General features: G+C 36.1%; 1 protein-coding gene and 2 pseudogenes across 1 annotated transcript; 1 reads left to right on the top strand and 2 right to left on the bottom strand.

Moving 5' to 3' along the window:
* Positions 1-536: 536 nt before the first annotated feature.
* LOC120179595 lies at positions 537-1,872 on the bottom strand (annotated as a pseudogene).
* A 5,582-nt stretch (positions 1,873-7,454) lies between these two features.
* LOC120179597 lies at positions 7,455-12,222 on the bottom strand (annotated as a pseudogene).
* Positions 12,223-14,419: 2,197 nt separating this feature from the next.
* LOC120179549 lies at positions 14,420-15,060 on the top strand. Its single transcript, XM_039185123.1, has 2 exons — positions 14,420-14,590; positions 14,803-15,060. Exons 1-2 carry the CDS (start codon positions 14,486-14,488, stop codon positions 14,887-14,889), a joined length of 192 nt encoding a protein of 63 aa, XP_039041054.1. The 5' UTR covers positions 14,420-14,485; the 3' UTR covers positions 14,890-15,060.
* Positions 15,061-15,963: the final 903 nt, after the last annotated feature.

Raw genomic sequence — 15,963 nt, 5'->3', positions numbered from 1 at the left:
TAATCTTACAAAATTGCAAAAGGGAAGAACTCTTAAGAAAGCTTTCAAATGCTTATAATTAAGCTTTGATTGTTGGATGATAAAACTCAAATACAAGTAGGGTATTTATAGGTTACAAGAAACAATCTAAATCACTCATTAAAATAAGCACTAAATAATCTAAACCATTGAAATTAAAACATGAGAAAAATACTTAATTTTCACCTAACTAAATTGATGTAAGCAATGACATCAAAACTAAATTGATGTAAGCAATGACATCAAAACTAAATTGATGTAAGCAATGACATCAAATTAATTTAGGTGTGAACTTATTTAGACTAATATTAAATTTTCAACATCTAATACTTATTTAACTAAAAAATTATGAATAAAACAAAAGAAACAGTTCTCTAAAAAGTCTACAAATAAATAAGAAAGAACCAACAGATGGTAATGGTTGGTGAAGCAAACAAGACCATTTAAAAAGAGAATAAACAAATCAGTGGCCCTCTGATTATTTTTTTTTTCTTTTACGATGTAATTAAGATTAACTTCTTATAATTATATCACTAATTCCATTTTAAAATATCCGTCGTCGACGACGGACCGTTCTGTTTCGAAAGCGATACCTTCCACGTTCTAATCTCGCCATCAAGGCTCCCGCTAATGATCGAAACGACGTCACTCCGTTCGTCATCCTTAACTTCCGTCAATGACTTCACCGGCTTTGACCCTCCAAAACCGCCAAACAGCAATATTTCCCTTGCGCCCCGCGTTGCCAAATCCTAACCGTCTGATCAGCGGATCCACTCACGAGCAAATCAGAGACGTTGGCTAAGGACAGTATCGCTTTCCCATGTCCTCTCAATGCTCCCGTCACCGCCATGTAACTGGCGCTGTCCTCTCTCTGCCAAACAAGTATCGAACGGTCGCACGCTCCGGAGAATAGCACAGATCCGTCTACGTTCAAAGCTAACGCGTTCACCGCTGATTTATGCTTCTCTAATGTCGCCACCAATGCGTACCGCTTCTCCCCTGTCGGTTTTGTCCACACTCGGATCCGTCTGTCGGCGGAGCCAGTGTAAACGGTGCCGTCAACGGAGACGGTGACGGCGTTAATGGCATCGTCGTGTGCTTTAATAGACTGTAAATATCGGAGATCAGAAGCGCTCCATATCTTCAAGGTTTTATCCCAAGAAACGGAGTAGATCAGACCTTTATTAACCGCCAGTTCAGTTACGGTGTCGGCATGTTCGATCCACAGCCGTTTGAGGTGACGGCGCACGTTGACGTAGTTCTTCGGTAGGAGAAAACGACGTAAACGATCGTTAACGGCAGGGAGAGCGGTTATAAACTTGTGCTTCTTAGCCATGGTCATTTGCCAAACACGGATCTTACAGTCCTGGTGAGCCGTGAAGATTTTTCCGTCACAGAAACCAACGGACTTGACGGAACCGGAGGATGAACCCTGGCTTTTGTATACATCGATGAGAGTAAATGTCTCGCGATCGTAGACGTTGACTTCATCGTTAGAAGCAGCGTACAAGAAGCTACTGTGAACAGCGATGCAGGTAATCGGATGCTCCGGTCGGGGCTTAACCGAAGTCACGCCGATATTAGAGGCGGAAATCCCTAAGGTCTCCGGGAAAATATTTTCCAACGAAGGGACAGATGGCAGTGTCTGGAGGGAGAGGTTTCTTCGGAGGCCACTGCAGCCGGTGGAGTCACTTGAAGAACCAGATGATGACGTGGTGGCGCTGCCGTGATCATTGGAGGAGCTTTCGTCCTTTGACTGCGAGGGGCTTTTGGGGGAGCGTGTGGGTAGGCATGATCGAGCCTTCATGTCGAGCTGTTTTTGTTGAAGAAACAAATAGAATTTTGGGTCCAGCGAGACTACTGAAGCAGAACTGCAGAAGCTTGGTTCTAGTTTTTATATAGAGAGGGAGGGAAAAAAATGAAATTGATGCCACTTGGACTAGAGAGATATGATAACGTACGGTTTGTCCCAGCAGTCGTAATTTAGAAAAATTACTGCCATGGCTTTTTATTTGAATATCAAATTTATTATTTATATTAGCTTGGATAATTTTCTTTTGAGTTTGTTTTTTAAATAAAATTTGGTTTTAGTTTTTTATTTAAAAAATTGAGATTAAATTAAATCATATATAAGAATTTTGGATATTCTAATTTTTTTTATTATATCATTTACTTTCTTAAAGAGTGATTTAAAAGTTTATGAATATTCCTATGAATATTAAATAAAGATATATATTTGATAGATTTTGATCTAAATTAACTTTATAAGATTGGTTCTTTAAAAAAAATTCAAGTCAGATCGAATTTCTTGAAAGATAAGATCAAATCGAATTAGAGGTGGCAATCGGGTTCGGGTCGGGTCATTTCAGGTTAGGATTGTATTCGGTTTAGGTTTGGGTCGGGCTGGATCAGATCGAGTTGGGGTTTAGTTCGAGTCTGTTGAAATTTAATTTGGGTCGGGTATCAGCTCAGATCAAAATCGTATCGGTTGGTTTTCTGGTCGGGTTAGGTTTCGAGTCGGGTTAGTATCGGGTTGGTTTGTTTTAGCTCGGGTTAACCTTTACATTTTTTGGTCAATTCAAATCGGTTTTGGTTCAGATCAATTCAGGTTGATTTCGGTTTGTTTCAACCGTCATCACACTTTGCCGTCATAGTCATCGATGCTTCTCTTCATTACTTGTAATTCAAGAATTTTATGAAGCGATATATTATCACATCCCAAATATGAGTTAGAAGTTTAGTTTAAAATTTAAATGAATTGAATAAAAAAATCTTTAAAACTCAAAATTGAAAATCTAATTATAATATTTGGAAGAATAAGAATAACTTTATAAATCCTAATAGATTTTAGAATTGATTGTAGTATTAACTCTCTATAATTTTTTTACTTTTATTATAACTATTATCATTTATCATATTTAAAAAATACATAATATATACATATATATTAATTTTTTATATTATTTTACTAAAACACATTACATGTTCCCAATTCTCAATCCCAAATTAAAAAATTACAAACCCTATAATTTTTATATTGTTTAATTTAATTTTTCATATTATTTTATATCTGCATTTTAACACTCCAAAATTTCCCCAATTATTTTAATATAATTGATTTGAATGAGAATTTTTAATTTGACACTTATATTCAAAATTTATTTATTTTAAAGTTAATTATAGTCAATCGTCTAAATAATGTGATTTAAAGTTATCACATATTATAATTTTTGTTTGAATACTTTTATTTTATAATCCTTCATATCAAATAATGTTTTGAAATGATTTAGAAGTTATAGGATATAGAGATGACATTTTAATTGAGGAAATATTATATTAAACTATTACTAAAAGTGGTGATTAACCAGTTGCATAATATAAAATGAGTATAAAATATATATCATTCTACTATTTATCTAATTAATAAAAATAGACAATAATAATAAACAAGTAAATAAATTATTCGTTCATTTATACTCAATTATGGGGTTAAAATCGGGTCAAAGTTCGGATCGGATTGAATATAGGTAAATTAAATTCGGTTTGATTTCGGTTCGGATTATTTTTGGTTCGGGTTGATTTCGGTTCAATTATAATGTGAGTCGGTTACGGTTCAATTCAATTTATTTTGAGCTTCGGATCAATTTTGAGTTATCATATTCGGGTATATATATATATATATATATATATATATATATATATATATATATATATATATATATATATATATATATATATTATTTTCAAATCAAATTGAAGTGACCTATATATTTTAACTTCAATCTATAATAAAATTAGCTTACCTTTTTTCAGAGAGGTATGATAGTAGGTTGTCCTAACATCAGATTGAGAGTAACTTTCGTGGTGGACCTCCGTGGTAGAGTGGGGCTCACCATCCTAGTTGTAGAGTGGGGCTCACCATCCTAGTTGCTGCTTTACGGTTGGGAGTGAGAACAAATTGGAGTGGATAACAGCGTCCAAAGCCCCAAACCAGCAAAGGCCAGTGAGAAAAATTCAAATATTTTGTAGTTTGTGTAATGATTTCATTTTTTTATTTAAATAAAAAATTGGTGGAAAACTAATTATTAGTTTATGTTTTTATATTTCAGAGAATCACGAATGATGAAAATGAAGAAGACGAGATAGATTGCATGTGTTTCAGTTTCTTTTTAGCCGTGACCAAGATATTTTTATAGTGATTTTTAGTGTGCGAATCAATAGTAAGATTGTTACGCTATTTATAAGATATTATTTTATTGGATTTTTTAATTATTAAAAGTTACTGAATGGTCTCTTAATTGTAGGGTGTTGCTTTGTTGAGTCTCTCTATTATTGAAAATTACAAAATGATTATCTGACTATTCATATGTTTTAATATTGTCTTTTTCTATTAAAATTTTGACAATCTTATGAGTTGGACATTTACATGTTTATTGATATATGATAAAATATGATCCTAAAATTGTTTGAATTGTATTTCATGGATCGATTCTCTATTTATATTATGTCGTCGAGTAGTGTTTGAAATATAATGTTATCAAGCCAGTACTTGAAGGCAATGACGATGCCAATAGACATAATCAAAATATGATTTTATTATATCTCAGTCAACAGATTAAAGTTCAACTTATAAGGTTGTTAATTTTTAAACAGAAAAAGATGAGTTTACATTATATAAATAGTCAAATAATCATTTTATATCTTTTAATAATCGAAAATCTCACCTAAAAAAATGTGTTCCACTTCCAAGTATTTTCCCCCAAATCAAATCAACTTTATAAAATGTAATTTTACTTTTTTCAGTTAAATAATAATATATGATATCTTATTATGATTCGGCTGAATTTCTCAAATAATGCAATTGAAATTTTTTTGTTCGAATAGGGCACTATCAAAATTATTTCGTGAAATAGCATGAATACTACAGTAAATCCGAAGACGCATTGGAGTCCAAGCGACTTACACACAAATTTGGGTATTTTTTCACCTATGTAAATATACAAAGGGTAAATTACACAATTAATCATTCAACTTTATTCTCTCTCCAAATTCACTCACTATACTTTTAATTTTTTTCAATTTAATCACTCAACTTTTATTTTACTCCTATTTTGATCACTCTACAATGACATGGATTGTTTTACTCCTATTTTGATCACTCATCGACCATTATTCAAGTTGTTATATGGAAGCCAATTTGATCCATCAGCTCTAGCATTGAATTTGTGTACTAAAGAAACCAACATCGTGCTCACATAATTTCTAATTGAAATTGGGTTTAGGTGAGAGTTATGACCCCCACTAATTTAGGGTATAATAAAAATAAATTAATTAAATGCAACTACACTGTTTTGGACAACAATTTCAATCAGAAATTATGTAAGCACAATGTTGGTTTCTTTACACAAATTTCTAATTGAAATTGGGTTTAGGTGGGAGTTATGACCCCCATTAATTTAGGGTATAATAAAAATAAATTAATTAAATGCAACTACAATGTTTTTGAAAACAATTTCAATTAGAAATTATGTAAGCACGATGTTGGTTTCTTTAGTACACAAATTGAATGCTTGGACTCTAAAAAAATTACCCTTTGTACATTTATGAAAAAGTGAAAAAATTACCCTTTAGTACACAACTTGAGTGATTAAATTGAAAAAATTAAAAGTACAATGAGTGAATTTGGAGAGAGAGTAAAGAAACCAATTTGATCACTCATCGACCATTGTTCAAGTGGTTATATGGAAGCCAATTTGATCCATCAGCTCTAGCATTGACTTGTGTACTAAAGAAGCCAACATCGTGCTTACATGATTTCTAATTGAATTATTGTCCAAAACAGTGCAGTTGCATTTAATTAATTTGGAGATATAATAAAGTTGAATGATTAATTGTGTAATTTACCCTTTGTACATTTACATAGGAATGAAATTGCTGAAAAAATATGGGATACACATTGCACTCCATACGTCTCCCCCAAATTTGTGTGTAAGTCGCTTAGACTCCAATGCGTCTTCGGTATAATTATTTACTCTATTTCACGAAATAATTTCGAGAGTGCCCTATTCGAACAATTTTTTTTTCAACTGCATTATTTGAGAAATTCAGCTATGATTCAAATGAAATAGAATATTTAGCATTTAATTTTATTATCGGTATAATTAGGCTTAAAACCCTAGCCGCTCTCCTCTATCCTCTCTTCTTCTATTTTTTCTTTACAATTTGTGTCATTTTTTATAGATCGAATCAACTTTTCTTTTTTTGATTTTTTTAGCCAGCAACAACATCAGTTTTGATACTGGTTGCCGACTACCCGTTGTCCTTTTTTCTTTGTTTCTTTTTTAATTTATTAATAAGAATAATTATGTCTTTGTATACGTTTTTCTCTGCCTTTGTGGCACGTTTATCTCTGTCTTTTGATAGTTTTCGGTTTTCTCATCGTTGTTTTCGTTTATCTTTTTTCTCAAGGTTGTATTTGACATCGCCACGACTGATCAAGATGACACATATTTGTTATCATGTTGATTTTCCCAGCTTTGGACCCTTGGATTGATTTGGATATGCGTTCGCGCTCGCACGTTCGTAGATAGTTTTCTCACGTCTCTCGAATCTGATTTGTGATTGTCGATGGTCTTTCAGCATCTTCATCCCCTTTTGCAGTTCGTTTGTCGATTCAGACAAATTTGTTCTTAACTTTATTTTGTTCGAACTTTTTAGTTAGATTTTTAACATTTTCCTTATTTGGTCATTATGTAATCTAGGTAACTAGTTTTTGTCTCAATGTTAATAATAAAATGTCATAATTATATTTTAGGTTTACGGTTATGATGTAATCTTCATTATAATTTTGGATATTTTCTATTTTTAATAAAACTAGCGACTTTCTATAAAAAAATAAAATATAATATTTTATATAAAATTATAAAAATTATTATCTAATGTATTATCAATGAAAAAAAAAATTTTAGAGAGTCTGAATGAGACTTTAAGGGATAAATATTATTTTTGGTTAATAAGGGATAAATATAAATACTATAATAAAATGGGGGTCATTATATAATTAATATTAACTATCAATATAAAATTTTAAAATTAGGAGATCAAGATATATTTTGCTTATTTTTAAAATTGATAAGGTTAAATTAATTAGTACCAAAAATAAGGCTCAAACTTTATTTGTCCAATTTTAAGATAAAAAAAATGGGCCAAGACTTAATTTTTCTAGTTTCAAAATTAAGGTTGTATTTGGACCTAAAAATTCAAGAGTATGACTTAATTCTTCTAATTTCAAAAGTATAGGGGGCTTAAAATAATTTGTCCAAGAAAAATCCTTTTAATCAAAACCTATATCTCAACTTTATCAACATTCACCAACCATGCATTTCATGTTGAAACCCTATTTCATTCATAATCAAAAGACAAAGAAACAGTTCCCATACAGCCTTTTTCTCTAATGAAGTCAACTCAACAATGGTGTTCATCTGCAAGGAGACTGACCATTTTGAAGCTTGATCAAAGAGTAATAAGCCCCGGCCCGACCCATGCCCAAGAGACCGGAATGTGACCCTTGTTCGACCAACTTCCCGTTCTTGATCTCGGCTATCGAATCGGCCTTCTGTATCGTCGACAATCGATGAGCCACGACGACGCATGTACGCCCAACCATCATCTTCTCCAATGCCTTGTGGACTAGACTCTCCGACTCGCTATCGAGTGCACTGGTTGCCTCGTCTAGGAGAAGGATCAGTGGGTTCTTTAATATGGCTCGAGCCAACGCTATCCTTTGCTTCTGCCCTCCCGATAGCTTAGCTCCTCTTTCACCACAGTGTGTCTCGTATCCATCTTTCATGGCACTGCATCACATGAATACATGCTTGTAAATGGCATACACTATATATAATTATTTGAGGTTAATACTTAATATAGAGACATAGTGGCAAAATCCAAACATGACATTTAATAAGATAATTACTTAGATCTCTATTTTTTTCCGAAGTACTTTGATCCCAACGTTTCATATTGGAAGTAAAATGTCTCGAAGAATGAAACCGTTAGTTAATTAATGATCAATACTTATCGTTGATGTGATAAATTCTATATGTCTAAATTAATGATGTGTCACATGTCGCATGTTTAAAGTGATGTCCAAGCAGTGACATGATATTGTTTGTGTCCAAAGTGATGATGCGATATATATAGTGTGCAAATCGATTACGTGTCACATGACATATGTCCAAAGTGATGATATAATGTGTACTATGATATATGCTACATCATCACTTTAAACACGTCATATTATCACTATGAATACATAAATCTACTATATCATCATCATTTTGAACACATGACAATATAACATCAATACTTTAATCACATGATATTGTGACGCCGATATAAATAGTGAATACCTTATAAATTCGTGAGCATTGGCTAGCTTTGTAGCTCCCCTTATTTCAGCTTCGTCAGCTTCCTCTAGACCATAAGCGATGTTTTGCCGAATAGTATCTGCAAAAAGAGTGGGCTCTTGACTCACCAATGCAATACGGGACCTCAAGTTCCTCAAGTCATAGCTCTTGATGTAGTGTCCATCGATGAATACGGATCCACTTTGCGGGTCGTAAAATCTTTCAATCAACCCGATATTGGTGGATTTCCCGGATCCACTTTGCCCCACGAGCGCCATTGTTTTACCCGCTTCGATTTCGTGGCTCAACCCTCTGAAGATCATCTGGTCAGGCCTTGCAGGATAAGAGAAAAACACGTTCTTCAATTCAATCCGCCCCTCATTACTTTCATCAACTTCAATCCCTTTACCATGTTCAGGCTCAATCTCACTTCTCCGGTCAAGAATCGCAAAAATCCGTTTAATGGCACGCCGCCTTTAGCCAAATCCGACGTCATGCTTCCGGTATCGGCGATGTTCTTACCTGTGCTCATCAGAATGAAGAATGCTTGGAACAGATGCTTTGGGGTCACCAGTCCCTGATTTATCAGTCTTCCACCGTACCAGAACGTTAGTGCAATGGAGGCAGTTGTAAGAAACTGGGAGCTAAACAGACCAAACCCAGATATGTAGCCTTGTCTGACGCTTTGTTGTCGGGGACCTTTCATTGTTCCCATGAACAGATATAATATCCTTTTCTGAGAGGAAAATGCTGTGATTGTTCTATGGTTAACGATGGCTTCACTTGCTAATTGGCTCCCTTCGTTTTGTGCCTTTTGAGCTTTTTCAGACATGCTTTTCATTAGAACAGTTCGAGAATAGAAGCATCCGATGAGCAATGGCTGAAAGGCAATCAACAATGGCGATCCTCCATGTGACAATCAATGAAAACAGGAAGGCTAAGGAAGCACTGAAGAAGACTTGAACCAGTAACGACATTCGGTCGGCGATGAACGAGCGAAAGGTGCCGGCTTCGGTCGATAACCGAGCACAAACAGCGGCACTCGACTTCTCGTCTCGATCGAACCAGCCGACCTCGAAGGTGAGTACTTTGGCTAATGTTTTTTCTCGTACCCTTTTGACTAGCCGTTCCCCCATGACTGCAAAATTGTAATGTTGCAGAAGGTTTGCAAAGAAACCTGCAACCGCCAGTCCTAGGAAGATTAAGCTGTAGAGTTTGATTTCGGTTTTTAACTTGGAACTGTCTTTTATGAAGTAAACGGAGGCGACCGTTCGCATGGAATAGGCGTAGATCGGTTAAATTGCTCCGCTGCTCATGGCACCTATGCACCCCAGTAATGTTCGCTTCCATTCTGGCGCATTCATTCGAAACAATCGCCATGCGGATAGTTGAGGGTTAGAAGAATCCTTTATGTTCATGTCGCTTCGGTTTTCGTTCGAATGCATATCGATTGAGCTTGCAACAGTGAAGGAAAACACCGGGGTGAAAGTGTATGCAGGGCTAAGAGGATATGCAGGGCTGCTCTGGTAGCTTGATCTTATACTTACCAGTGTCCCTGGAGTCCCCGGTGTTCGACTCGTGAAGTTGTTTCTACATTCGAGTTGGTTAAACGAACCATCAGACGCTTCATTTTGCATTGCCGTTTGCTGCAACTCGACCATTTTCCTATAGGCCCCTCCGACCCCATTGTTCATTTGGATAAGCTTCGTCGTGCGAGCCGGATTCTATGACTCTTCCTGATTGAATAACTGCTATCGAGTCTGCTTTTCGGATTGTCGAAAGGCGATGTGCAACGATAATCGTAGTTCTTCCTTGTGAGGCATGTTCCAAGGCTTCCTGCACTATCTTTTCAGATTGTGCATCCAATGCACTCGTTGCTTCGTTGAGAAGAAGGATCTTCGGATCTCAGATCAGTGCCCTTGCTATGGCGATCCTTTGCTTTTGCCCTCCTGATAACTGAAGCCCGAATTGTCCTACCTGATTTGCAATGGTAACACAATTAGCTCAACAAAACATATAACATCTTAACTTCTGAAGTCATATATATCAGTTACAGCATACTATGACTTACTTGAGTTTCATATCCATCAGGCAACTTCGCAATGAAATCGTGCCCATTTGCGGCCTTCGCCACCTGAACAACGAGCTCCATCGATGCTCCTTCTTTACCAAAGAGAAAGTTTTCTTTTATGGATGTTGCAAAGAGGATTGGCTCTTGATTAACCAGTCCCATTTGGGATCTCAACCATTTAAGCTGAAGTGTCTTTATATTGCGTCCATCCAGGAGAATGTCTCCATTGATGGGGTCGTAAAATCTTTCAAGCAACGAAATGGTTGTCGACTTGCCCAAACCACTACCTCCAACAAGGCCTACCATCTTTCCTGCTTGAACTTTAAGATTGAATCAATGGAGAACAAGTGTTTCAGGCCTTGATGGATAACTAAAGTCTACATCTTTGAATTCAACATCTCCTCTTACATGTGATAGGAGTTTTTCCTTTCCGTTTTCAGAGTGTATATTCGGATTTCGGTCGATCATCTCGTAAATCTTCAAGGCAGCATGCCTTGCCTCCGAGATGAATGACAGATTTGGAAGAGCACTCATAACAGCCCTGAAAATTAATGTTCAACATGAAACCAGACAGCAATGTTGTTGAAATAGGAAAAAAAAAGGAATAGAATAACTCACAATCCTCCCAAGATGATACAAATCCCGGCGACGAAGACGGCACCGTCGTTTTCTCCTTTTTCAGTCACGAGAACACCGCCAACCCAAGCTTGAAAAGCCCATGCTGCATAAATCATTCCCATGCTTCCAATCAGCAAGCCTTTAGTGAAACCCTGTTTCATCCCTAGCTCCATACTTTTCTGAAGAGTATTGCTAAACTTGTCTAGAGTTTGGCACTCGGCGACGTACGAATAAACTGTTCAGATCGAGGAAATTACTTGCTCTGCAATCCCACCTGCGTTACCATACGCAGCCTTCATCTCCGTTCCTACGTTCATCAGTGCCTTACCGATTCCGAGTCCCGGGATTATGAACATTAGCGCGAACGGCAAAGAAGCCAACGTAAGCTGCCAGGAAAGCTTGAAGAAAACCACAAGGCTTGAGATGAATGATGTGAGGTGAGCCAGGCAGTTTGGTATCTGAAATCAAACATCAATCATGAGACAAAAACTGTACACTTTTCGAGAGCTGAGGAAGGCAATCGGCAAACCTTGTCGGCGATGGTGTCTTGGATCAAATGCACATCGGAAGTGACGTAGAGATTACCTGAAACGTAGCGGAAGAGGCCGTTTGATCATCAAAGAAACAGACTTCTTGCCTGAGAACCGACTTTAGATATTCGATCCTCATGCGGGATGCCTGCCGTTCATGCGGGATGCGGCATACGAACATAAAAGCTGTTAAAACAAAACTTTTCCCATACCAAAATGAACAAAATGGAAATTACATTTGCACATACCAATGAAAGCAGATATTCCCACTCCAATTGCAGAATAAAGCAGCCTAAGTGCATACTGCAAAAGTCAAACAGAGGCAGCTTGTTGATAACGTACCACGCAAGTTAACATCTTAACAGTACAACGTTAGCTACGGTACCTTGTCGACTACGTCATTGGAGAAAGACTGATTGGCCGAACCATAATCGTTTAACGCGCCGCTAAGTATGTACATGTTAACGTGGGACATCATCCCGTCTCCGATGCTACCCAAAGTTCCGAAAAACAAGAGCAGTTTGTCTATCCCATCGGCATAGCGGAACAGCCCACAGCCACCACCACCTTTGTTCGCCATAGCAGTGACTTCAATTACGTTCCCTTGGTGCTTGATCTTCGCAACAAGTAAAACTTATAGCTGTAGAAATGTGTTTTATGCCAAATGGATTCAGGGCTTATGTGTTTTGAATTAAGTCGGCACTTGTTAGAAGGATTTGTTGGTTTCAACAACTCCATACAAGAAAGTGTTTAATAGATAAGTATAACTCATAAGTAGGTTTATGAAACCTTTGCTCAAGACAAAGATGAACGCACGATTTTATATTAAGAGACGAACTTATAAAATTTTAAGAGACGAAAACATAGAAAGTATCTAAATTATGTGAGATTTTTGAAATTTTTAAAGGTACGATCGCTGTTGCACTCTATCCATCCCTGACTCAAGGTAGAGTGTTCCTTGTTAATGTCACCTTGTCGTTTGCATTGCATGCATGATAAAATATATAGAGACGTGGACATGCTCTTGGCAACGTTCACTTGCTGGCGATACAGTTAGGCAACGTTCACTTGCCGGCGATACTCGAATGAAATTATGTTATATGTGTTGGGAACGTTCACTTGACGGCGATACAGTTCGGCAGCCCGGCTTGACACGGTCTGAATCGGACCGTAAGGTTCATTCCTTTTTCATTAAAGAAAAATTGTCGTGAAAAGTATGGATTGAATGGTCCAAATGAATATCAATAAAAGGTATTTTTGCTTAACCTAGTCCATGGAGTGCAAATGATTCCACTTGCCTTTGAATATAGAGGATAAAACTCTAATGTGGCGCAATGCGATCAACCATTGCTCCCTGTCACGGTCACGTAATTTGATCCAAATTCGATAAGTTTTGATTCAATCTAATTCGATAAAATTAAGGTCTTTTTTATATATAAAAATTGAGTTTGGATTAAGTTGTGTTGTAAAAGATGAGGTCAAATCAAATTCGGGTTTAAGGTGAAAAATATATGATCCAAGATAATTTAGAGACAATTGTTACAATACCCTCTCTCTATAATATTTTAAAGATTTAATTATAAAATAAGTGTCCAAACTATATCGTTTTTCTCAAATGGGCGCCTAAACTTTTTTTCCAGATTCATCCAGGTGCCTAATATTACAAAAGTTACCATTTTAGGTGCCCAACACATAAATGTCGTAAAAAAATCCGTTAAGTGGCACGTGTTATGCTCCGATAATTTTTATTTTTTTAAAAAAAGTTAAAAATATTATTATATTTATATAAAAAATATTTTTTTTCTAGAATTACAAAAAAACTCCAAATCTCTAAAAATCTCAAATCCCTAACCCTAACCTCCTTTGTCAACCACAACCACTGTGGTTGACGCCGCCCTTGCCATCTCCCTGGTCGGTCGTCGTCTCCCTTACCGTCATGCGCGTCGTTGGATCGTCTGGGTGTCACAAATTTCAGGATTTGAGATCGCAGGAGACGCAATTTTGGGTCACGATTTTATCGTTTCCTTCATCTGAGATGTGACATTTATGATCGGATTTGGCTCATCGTAAGGTGGAGGTTCTAGTGGAGATCCAATCGACATCAAACGAAGACGATAGACCTCAAACGATGACAATCAACTTGGGTTTAGGGATTGAACTTGGAGTTTTCAGAGTTTAGAGTTTTTTTTTTCAAGTTTATCAAATTTTTTGAGTTTTTTAAAATATTATATTTTTATACTAAATAAAATTGTTTAAAATTACCAACACGTGATATGTGTCACTTAATGGTGAAATTAAATAGCCGTTATGATTCGGACACCTAAAGTAGTAACATTTGTAACGATAGACACTTAGATGATTCAAAAAAAAGTTTTGAATACCTATTTGGGAAAATTGATATAATTTAGACACTTATTTTATAATTAAGCCTTTTTTAAATTAGGTCTCTATTGAACTAAATAAAAAATAAGAATTATATATGTATATGCTCCGAGTCAATTCATGTTAGATATAAGATTTTATCTAAAATTCAGATCAAATTTTAGATTATAAGACCTTTTTAAACTTGAGTCGAGTCGAAATAAAAGAAAAGATAATGCTTTTTTGATCAGGTCGGGTGGTAAAAAACCCAATCCGACCCGTTATCATCCCTAATTATAATTGAAGGATAAAAAAGGAAAAATTAGTAGTTGGAGGGGCTATCTTTAGAGGCGAGCTGGGAAGGTGCCACCAACAATATGGGCTCTACAAACAAGGCACGGTTCCAGATTGCTAAATATTAAGCGCAGCACAGTTGCTTCGAAAGACCAGCGTCAACAGCCGGTGAAGCAGAGAAGACGAAAATGGTGAGAGTAGCCACTTACTTCGCTATGTCATTAGGCGCCTTCGTTTTCTGGCAATCAATGGAAAAAGTCCACGTTTGGATTGCCCTCCACCAAGACGAGAAGGTCCACCAAAACCCCTTCTTTTTTTCTAATTTCAATTTCCTTGTTTTAAATCCCAATTAGATCATCGGTATATCTGAAATGTCTTGTTCTCCCTTTCGTTTCAATTCTTAAATATTTTTTCCTTTGATTATTTATTCTTAGATTGATAGAAGGTTGAAAAAAACCCTAGATCGTTTCATTATTGTGTTTTTTGAATGCTGTTGTGCTTGCAGAAAGAGAGACTGGAAAGTGAAGCGGAGATTAGGAGAATGAGGGAAGAGCTGCTTCAGCAAGCCAAGCTGAATGAGCGTCTCGCGTAAATTCTGCGTTCAAGCCCTCATTTTCCTGTTGTTGCCGTTTTGTTTTAGCTCCGATTTGTTTTGATTTGAACTCATTGGGATTGTGGCGACTGGTGAAGAACCATAATATTTCCTTTGAAAAATGAGCTGGATAAGATAACCCCATGATATGCCATGGACGAATAATTGCTTTCTTCTGCTTAATAAAATGCCTACACTCTGTTTTGAAATAGCTGGGTTTTCTATTTGTTTTGTGTTTATTTCTCATGTTCATTTGTTTACTGAATTCCATTATATTGATTATTGAATGCCTTTGGTAGCTTATTTTGTAAGATTTTGACTGCTAATCTCTCTTGTCGAATGAGTGACAACCAGTCTAGCTTTTGTTTTTCAGATGAGAGCTTAATTTATTTAAACTATGATAGAAGGAGGGGGGGGGGGAATAACATTGCATTTCTTCTTTGTGTAGAGAAATATACATGTGTATATATAATTTACTTGCCGACTACGGTGCTCTAACTATTCGTTTTTCATGAAATACTCATGTCTTGCTCATGTCCAACCGAGGGTTCTCCAAATGCATGAAAAAACTTGCACAAGAAATCGAACATAACTGATTCGATGTAGCATAGCTTGCTGATATTGCTACTGTGCACCACTTTCTGCCTAACTTGATTTGTTAGTCCTTACCTAAAACTAGTCAGCTTTCCCTTTGGCCACAATCTTCTTTTCTGTTTTCGCACAAGCAGTATTTGAATCTTTAGACATGACAGATTCTACGAAGCAAACAGTACTTATTTGATATAGGGTATGATATATCTATCGTATGCTTAGCGATACTCTAGTCTATTATGAAACATGTGTACTTAAGAGAACAAAAATACCTGGGCTTCATCTTACCTAAAAACACATTTATATTAGCATTATCATATCTATGCCTGTTGTCAAGGTATTGAAAACATTCTGATATACCAATCATATTATTTGTTTGACATGTGGTGTTACCATCAACTCCTTTGCCATAACAATTTTGTTCATTGTGAGTGATTGATGGGTTACTACCATGTTTAAACTGAGAATACCTTGCTGGTGTAG

Source organism: Hibiscus syriacus, unplaced genomic scaffold (genome assembly GCF_006381635.1).
Source record: "Hibiscus syriacus cultivar Baekdansim isolate YM2019G1 unplaced genomic scaffold, ASM638163v2 tig00112429_pilon, whole genome shotgun sequence".
Taxonomy (NCBI): domain Eukaryota; kingdom Viridiplantae; phylum Streptophyta; class Magnoliopsida; order Malvales; family Malvaceae; genus Hibiscus; species Hibiscus syriacus.
This window is presented reverse-complemented; position numbering and strand designations above follow the sequence as displayed.